This window comes from Microtus ochrogaster, chromosome 18, assembly GCF_000317375.1.
Source record: "Microtus ochrogaster isolate Prairie Vole_2 chromosome 18, MicOch1.0, whole genome shotgun sequence".
NCBI classification, from domain to species: Eukaryota; Metazoa; Chordata; class Mammalia; order Rodentia; family Cricetidae; genus Microtus; species Microtus ochrogaster.
In genome coordinates, this window is record NC_022020.1 from 26,090,855 (window position 1) to 26,099,738 (window position 8,884).

At 43.0% G+C, this 8,884-nt stretch overlaps 1 protein-coding gene across 10 annotated transcripts in view; it reads left to right on the forward strand.

Annotated features, from left to right (window-relative positions):
- LOC101987887 (protocadherin gamma-C4) overlaps positions 1 to 8,884 on the forward strand; it is a 183,832-nt gene that overhangs the window by 58,204 nt on the left and 116,744 nt on the right. Inside the window, exon 1 of one of the 10 annotated variants that reach the window (XM_013349445.2) lies at positions 3,640 to 6,261. The exons of the other annotated variants lie outside the window; for them this stretch is intronic. Within the exon in view, the coding sequence (XP_013204899.1) occupies positions 3,838 to 6,261 (2,424 nt within the window). The 5' untranslated portion in view covers positions 3,640 to 3,837. Of the gene's footprint in view, positions 1 to 3,639; positions 6,262 to 8,884 lie in introns of those variants that run through there. 10 annotated transcript variants of the gene reach the window in all.

Here is an 8,884-nt window from a genome sequence, read left to right on the forward strand (position 1 = left end):
ATACATTTTATTTCCAAGGGTTTTTTTTTCCCTGTTATAGGACAGTTAGGCAATTTCTATTCAAATCTGAAAACTGGAATTAAAGCTTCTACTATGTACAGTTAAGATCTTAGTTTTTCATTTTCCCTCAATATTACATAATAATTGCAGATGTTTTCCAAAATGGTGATTCACCACATGAGATTAATTTTCCTTTTATTCAGACAAGGTCTCTTGTTTCCCAAGCTGTCTTCACTTAGCTGATCCTCCCGCCTCTGCCTCAGGGGTGTGTACTACCACACCTGGTTTATCAAGTGCTGAGAATCAAACCCAGGGCCTAGTGCGTGCTAGACAAGCATTCTACCAACTTCGCCATTCTTAGTGAAAGTTATGTGCACATTCTCAATCTTTGCGTTTTGGTTGTTTCTTCCCATATCTGCCCTTTTCCTGTCCTATTTGGTGAGGGTTGACTTTCTGTTCCAGTGTCCTTTTGTGACATTTGTCTAGTGTTGACTGATTGCTGGGGTAAATGCCATTTTGCCATTAGTATTTTCCTACTACCCGTGTTCATTACAGATTACGTTTAAGCTGAGTGGCTTTGCTGGTCTGCCGTCCTTTACAGTGTCATCCTTTCACAAGGACATAGATTGGATATCACGTGTTTGTCTCAGTTCTTTGAAAAGCGGAAAACACATAACCTTCCAAATGCTGGAAGGGTGTTGAAATGCCCTTTATGGGTCTTGCTTCGGTCAGAGGTCACAAATGCACTGGACTTTGTCTTGGCTGATGCCACTGCAATGGTAGCAGAGAAACAACCTTTTTTACTCCTTATGAATTAAATTTTAAAAATCACTGATGCCTCTGGAGGGGACTGCCTAATCTTTGGGATTTAAAACAATGGAATAATATGCCTGGAACCATTTGTCACTCTTTTAAGCCAATGAAAATCTCTATGGTCTTCCAGTTGATACTAAACTTTTTAAACCTTGCTTTATCTACCTCCTCACACAATTCTGAAAGATGAAATAAAACAACTTTGTGGAATCTCTTTTCAGCAATAAAGTAGTACAGTAAACAAGTGTTTGTTGACATCACTATCATTATAATTGCTGTATTGTTAAATTGGCTACAATGACATATGTGTATTAGGTACTTGATAAAAATTAATAATGAAATGAGTTTTAATACGAAATCACTTAAAATAAATACCTCTAAAAATATAGCCTGACTGGTGAATTGGAGGATGAAGATTTAATGGATTTAATGAATTTAATGGATACGAGTGAAAATTTGCATAATTTAGCATTTAAAGAAAATAAGCTCCTGTCACACAGGAACTAGAGTTTAACACATAGAAATTCTGTATCTAAGGATTTGAAGGAAATGAGGGTTATTATTTAGAGGAGTTGGTTTTATTCTTTATGGTCGAAGATACAAATAATGTTATGGATTACCAAGCCAAATTAAACAAAAATGATACTTTCTTAATTGTCAAAGTTACTCTAGCAGGAATAACAAGAAAGGGACCCCACTGAGGTGGGAGGGTCTCGGATTGGCCCTCCTCAAAAGTAAGCAGCTGACATCCGGTAGGTGTGGTGGTGCAGACCTTGGAGGACTGAAGCAGAAGTCTGAAGCTAGCCTGTGCTACACAGTGAGGAGCTGCCTCAAGGCGGAGGGGGTAAAATTCATAGCCAAGGGATTGCCAAAATTCAGAAGATTCAATAATTTACAGGGTTGCTGAATGATTAAACGTTTCCCAATTCTGTTAGAAGATTCTGTGATCTGACAGTGGAACAGGCTGGCTACTCATACTCCTCAATGTGCACATGGCATAAAAACAAGCTTAGAATATATAATTAAAAGTGTATGGGACTCTTCCCTTGTAATCTGATGCTGACAGTAATAATAAAGATAGATTAAGAGGTTGGCAGACAGCTCTTTGGTCTGGGACTTGCCGGCTATGCACAAAGCTCCCGTGTCAGTGCTCAACACTACAAAGCTAAGTAACGGATGAGCTCGCCTTGCCTTGCCCTTCTGATGTCCTTGGTTTAAACACTGCCACAGGGGAGGGAGGAGGGAGGAGCAAAGAGAGGGAAGAGAAAAAAGGAAAGAAAAATGGGCAAGAAAAGAGGAAAAGAGAAGAAGAAAACCAAAACTAACAGGTTTTTTGACATGATCTTGTTGTGCAACACAGTGCAGTCTAGAACTCCCTGTCTGACCATCCTGGCCGTAAACTTGGGGTCCTCTTGCCTCCACCTCCCAAATGCTAGACTACCATCATACCTGACTAGTTTATGCTTTTAAATAAGAAGATGGGAGTAATACATGTTTTCCTAAGTCGATAATGTGCCATTTATATGTTTATAGTTATTATGGAAGTTTTTCTTTCCAGTCATGAGTTTTCAAATTTTGTTTTGAAAGGTTTGTTTGAACATTGGTAATATGGTTCTTTGGTTTTGTTTTAATTCAATACTAATTTTAAACAATCCATATCTTATGTATTAGCCATGTGAATTAAGTAGCCTCCTATAGCTGAATGGTGGTGGTGCACACCTTTGATCCCAGCACTCAGAACGCAGAGGCAGGCAATTCTCTCTGAGTTCAAGGCCAGTCTGGTCTACAGAGAAAGTTCCAGGACAGACTCCAAAGCTACACACAGAAACCCTGTCTCAAAAATAAAATAAAATAAAAAATAGGCTCCTACAAAAATATGGTTGTGTTAAAAGCTCTGAGAGGACCAGAGCTATTTTACTATCATCAATTTTGAGTGATTTTAAAATGCATCTTGACTATCAGCACTACCAAAGCTAGCTAACTGGGCTTGATGAGCAAATGCCTGGTTTATTTCAGTCTTTCACCTGAGCATCCTGAGGCCATATACTTTGAACAAATAAAGCTTTTCACTGTAGAAAAGTCCATCAGCTTCTACCCTCACCATAGTCATTTATTCACTTGAGTTGGTCAACTAACTATGGAACATCAGGAAATCAGGAACTAAAGGAACTTTAGATCAACTTACCATGCAAATAATTAGCACCAAGCTAAGCTGTCAGAGAGTTTGACCATGTATTAAGTTCTGAATCCTCATGGAAACAAATCCACAAGATCACCTGGCTGTTTTGTCATCTGCATATACCATTGTTTCTGATCAAACAGCTGTCGAAGTGGCAGTTGTCAAGGGGAAAGAATAAACCAGCAGAGAGAGTCCATTGTAAAATATCTACATTTTTAGGGAGAAATAAACTGAACAGAGCTCCAAACAAATGGTTCATCAACAGAAAATTCAACAGAGAAGGTAACACAGTCTATACAGATATATTTGCAGTGTAGAATTACCATACAGACTTAAATAACGTTTACATGCTTGCTTACAAAAGCTTAATTTTCTCTAACTAAAATGTGAATTGGTGCCCAAGAACGTAACTTCAAAGTTGCTCCGTGAGAAGATGTTTTTAAAAGCATTTGGATTTATCAAATAGTCCATACCTTAAAATACATCTTTAAAGTATATTTGTAGTGTCCGGAGTGAAGAAATTTAAATAAAGAGAAGTTTTGAAGAAGTAAACAGTTTTCTGTAAAATCAGTTCATTTTGCTTCAGGATGGTGCAGTAACTTAAAAAGGACTCTGCGTGCCGCTGTTCACCAACCAGGAGAAGATGGTGCCGCTCAGAACCACCGAGTTTACAGCACAAAGGGCAGACTGGTACTAGCCCTCCTCCGAGCTGCGCCAAGCTCAACCCTCTAATCAGCTGGATTCCCTGCTTCTCTTCCGCACCCTGGGGGTCCGGGAGGACACAACTGGGTCCTGAGGCACATTCCGAGACCTCTCAGGGTCTGAGCAAAATCCGCAGGACAGCAATGGCGACTGGGCAGAGGGGCGCGGACTACAGAGGATTCCTGCTGCTCTCCATCCTTCTGGGGACCGGTTGGGAAGCCTGGGCAGAAAAGATTCACTACTCAGTGTTTGAAGAGACAGACAGAGGGTCTTTTGTGGGAAATATCACCAAGGACCTGGGACTGCTGCCTCGGGAACTGGCGGAACGCGGAGTCCGCATCGTCTCCAAAGGTAAGACCCAGCTTTTCTCTCTGAACTCGCGGAGCGGCAGCTTGGTCACCGCGGGGAGGATAGACCGGGAGGAGCTGTGTGCCCAGAGCCCGCAGTGTCTCATAAGCTTTAACATTTTGATAGAAGACAAAATGAATCTTTATCCTATAGAGGTGGAAATAATGGATGTTAATGACAACGCCCCCAGATTCTTAACGGAAGAAATAAACATAAAAATCATGGAGAATGCAGTTCCTGGGGTGCGGTTTCCACTAAAGGAAGCTACCGATTCAGACGTGGGCACGAACTCCCTCCAGAAATACCAGCTCACTCCCAATCGCCACTTCTCCCTGGTTGTTCAAAGTGGAGATGATGGAACTAAGATCCCAGAACTGGTGCTAGAGAAGGCTCTTGATCGGGAAGAAGAGGGGGTTCACCACCTGGTCCTCACGGCCTATGATGGCGGAGACCCACCCCGATCTGGTACCGCCAGCATCCGCGTGACAGTGGTGGATGTGAACGATCACATGCCAGTCTTCTCTCTGCCCCGCTATCAAGTGACGGTCCCTGAGAACGTGCCAGTAGGCACAAGACTTCTCACAGTAAATGCTGTCGACTTGGATGAGGGAGTCAATGGGGAAGTGACATATTCTTTCTGGAAAATAACTCCAGAACTTCTACAAATATTCCACCTGAGCTCCACCACAGGAGAATTGTCAACTTTAAAAGGTCTGGATTATGAAGAATCCAGCTTCTATGAACTGGAAGTTCAGGCTCAAGATGGTGCTGGTAGTCTGACCAAAGCGAAAGTACTGATCACGATTTTAGACGTGAATGATAATGCCCCAGAAGTGACTGTCACGTCTGTGAGCAGTCCAGTCCCTGAAGATACACCACCTGGGACAGTGGTCGCTCTTTTCTACCTCCAAGACAAAGATTCAGGAAAGAATGGTGAGGTGAGCTGCTCCTTCTCAGAAAAGCTGCCTTTTAAATTAGAGCGATCGATTGATAATTATTACAGGTTGGCCACTGCCCAAAACCTGGACCGGGAAAAGATGTCTATATACAACATCACACTGAAAGCCACAGATGGCGGAATTCCTCCTCTGTCCACAGAAAGTCACATATCCATTCATGTGTCAGACACCAATGACAACCCGCCCACCTTCTCTGCTTCCTCTTACTCCATCCACATCCCTGAGAACAATCCCAGAGGCGCCTCCATCTTCTCAGTGACGGCACAAGACCCCGACAGTGACAAGAATGCCCAAGTCACCTATGCTTTAGCTGAGGACACCATCCAGGGGACCCCAGTGTCTTCCTATATCTCCATCAACTCTGACACTGGTGTCCTATATGCACTTGGATCCTTCGACTATGAGCAGTTTCGGAACCTACAACTAAGAGTGACTGCACGTGACAGTGGGGACCCACCTCTCAGCAGTAATGTGTCATTGAACCTCTTTGTGCTGGACCAGAATGACAATGCCCCTGAGATCCTGTACCCTGCTCTCCCCACTGATGGTTCCACAGGGGTGGAGTTGGCTCCCCGTTCTGCAGAACCTGGATACCTAGTGACCAAGGTGGTGGCTGTGGATAAAGACTCGGGCCCAAATGCTTGGCTGTCCTACCGGCTGCTTAAAGCCAGTGAGCCAGGGCTTTTCTCAGTGGGGCTACACACAGGTGAGGTGCGCACAGCAAGGGCCCTTCTGGACAGAGATGCTCTTAAACAGAGCCTTGTGGTAGCTGTCCAGGACCATGGCCAGCCCCCACTCTCAGCCACTGTGACGCTCACCGTGGCTGTGGCCAACAGCATTCCTGATGTTTTGGCAGACCTGGGCAGCATCAGGACCCCCAGTGAACCTGATGATTCAGACATCACTCTCTACCTGGTGGTGGCAGTGGCCACTGTTTCCTGTGTTTTCCTTGTCTTTGTCATGGTGCTATTGGCTCTCAGACTGTGGCATTGGCACAAGTCACACAGGCTGCTGGCTTCAGGTGGTGGGCTGGAAGATGCACCCGCCTCACACTTTGTAGGTTTGGATGGGGTTCAGGCTTTCCTGCAAACATATTCCCATGAGGTTTCACTCACCGCAGACTCTCGAAAGAGCCACATTATCTTCCCTCAGCCCAACTACGTGGATACTCTTATCAGCCAAGCCAGCTGTGAGAAAAGTGATTCTTTGTTAACATCCATAGATTTTCAGGAATGTAAGGGTGAAGCTCCAAGTGCGCAGGTGAGTTCATGTCTTTGCTTTTTCTGTGGGCCTGTGTGTATGCAGTATTCTCGTGACATCAGGTGTCATCTTCTATTGCTTTCCACCCTGTCTATAGAGGGAGGGTCTCTTATTTAAACCCAGAGCTGGGCAATTTGACTAATGTGGCTAGTCAGCTTGCTCTGAGATCTCCTGTCTCCATCTCTTGTGCTCTGGGGTCACACGTGGGCCACCGTGACTACCTGGCACTTATGTGGGTTCTGGGGATCCAAACTGTGATTCGCACACTTTCAAATCTAGCAATTTATCCATGAGTCATCTCCAAAGGCCCATCTGCCTTTATCTTTATTTCCACAAGAATTAAATTTTGCATCAACTGTCTCTATCATTTTTCAAAGACAAACACTTGAAAAATGTAGATAAAAACCATTAAAATATATCAGAAAAGGTTACCATTTTATTTCAGTAGTTGTACTTTAGCAAGAAGCACATAGGTTGTGATCTCTTTTAATTAAACCCTGTATAGGAATGTGCCTTAGTAAACTAACATGTTTTTGTGTCATCTACCTACTTTTCCCTTAGTTTTCTTAACTCAAATAGTATCTAAATGAAATGAATTGTCGAGTCTTTCTCTTTGGCTTCCTTCTTGGGATTCTTCTTAGAATTCAATTCTATAAAAAAAGTGTTAATGATCTTTTCAACCTGAAGCATTTCTCTGCTTTGCTTCTATCTCCATGTAATTCAACTCAGTGACCTTAAAAAGCATGATTACTTGCTCAACTATGTAGAGCATACTCATCTCACAGAATATTAGATAGATGCTTCAAGATGAAATGTGTCCAGCTGGGGAGATACCTTATCCAGTAAAAGCTTCCTGCACAAGCATGAATACCCGAGTTCAATTCTCAGGACTCATGCAGAAGATACAGGCATGGTGGTGCACTTCTGATCCCAGTGCTGGGGAGGCAGAGACAGGCAGATCTCTGGGATTGGTCCCACCAGCCTAAACCAGCTGGTGAAGCCCAGGTCCCAGTGAGAGACCCTGACTCAAAAAATATGTTAGAAGGCTCCTGAGGAACAATGCCTGACATTCACCTCTGACCTTCATACATACACACACGCACACCCCCCACACACACACCACACACACACCACACACACACACCACACACATACACACACACAGTTCACACACACACCACACCACACACACACCACACATACACACACCACACACACACATGCACACACACCACACACACACATGCACACACAGTTCACATAAAAGAATAAAATGTGGCAAGCACCACTAACATCTGTATAAAATAGACATGGTATCTAATAACACAATAAAATTAATTGGTCATGCTGGGCAATGGTCACACACCTTTAATGCCAGCACTCAGGAGGCAGAAGCAGGCAAATCTCTGTGAGTTTGAGGCCAGCCTGGACTACAGAGCGAGTTCCAAGTTAGCCATGGCTCCACGGAGAAACTATATCTCAAAAATCCAAAAAAAAAATTAATTGGTCAAAATAAATTAAATTTGTCAAATAAGGTGGCATTTCAAGGTAGGTGTGGTGGTTCTGCTTGATTGCAACCTTTGGGAGACAGAAACAAGACCTCTAGGCCAGCTTCTTCATTCTCAACCCCCAGTATCTTTTCAAGTGTCGTAACTCTTTTAGAGAAATAAACAACTGCATTCTTCACACACAACTCCAATGTTTTCTTTTGGTGGTACTCCAGCTGAAGTGTCTGTGGAGACACTGGGAAAGCTGGTCCTATGAAATAACCCCCTCATGCTCTCAAACCCCACACCATATTCACTTTCATTTATCTGCTCTGCTGGGGGACAAAAGACTAGAAATTAGTAAGTTTGGGACTGACTACTTCCATATTCTTTCACGGAATGTTTTTATTGTAGTGCTGTATGCTTTGGTATTTTCCATATGAGCAAGCACTTAGTAGCATAAGAGAATATTTCACTTCTGTGGTGTTCTGTTGTGTGACCAGTTAGTGAGAATATTACAATATTACATTTTGTGAAGAAAGGCATACTGTTGTAAATAGGGTTTCCAGATATAATCAACATGTATTAAATTCTCAAATACATTTCTAAACAAAGAGAAGAAGTCATCACTAAACTCGGGGAGCTATTGAAAGCATGCTCTCCAGGGAGGTTTCCCCTCAATTCTGAAGTTATCTTGAAATATAAACCAAGTGCGTAAGAAGGGACCAGTACTGGAGTTCTATAGTCTTTAGTTCCTGAGCACCACAAAGTAAACCATTGTTCCCCCGGTGATTTGAGTGTTGATGTTATGGTTTATAGTGAGAATAACTGTAATGGGAAATGGGGTGCCTAGCAGTTCAGCCTGTATCATTTCTTTACCGGAGGGGTGGAAGTGAGAATCACATAACGGTACTGTGAGGCAATTGTTCAAAGTATTTTTGCAAAATTAAATGAGTTGAATGATGAGTATGAATTGCACCTGGATCAAAACAAATTTCATCCAGACATGGTGGTGCACACCTTTAATCCCAGCATTTGGGAGGCAGAAGCAGGTGAATCTCTGTAATTCAACATCAGCCTGGTGGACATACTTCCAGGACAGCCACTCTATGTAGATAGACCCTGTCTCAAAAGAA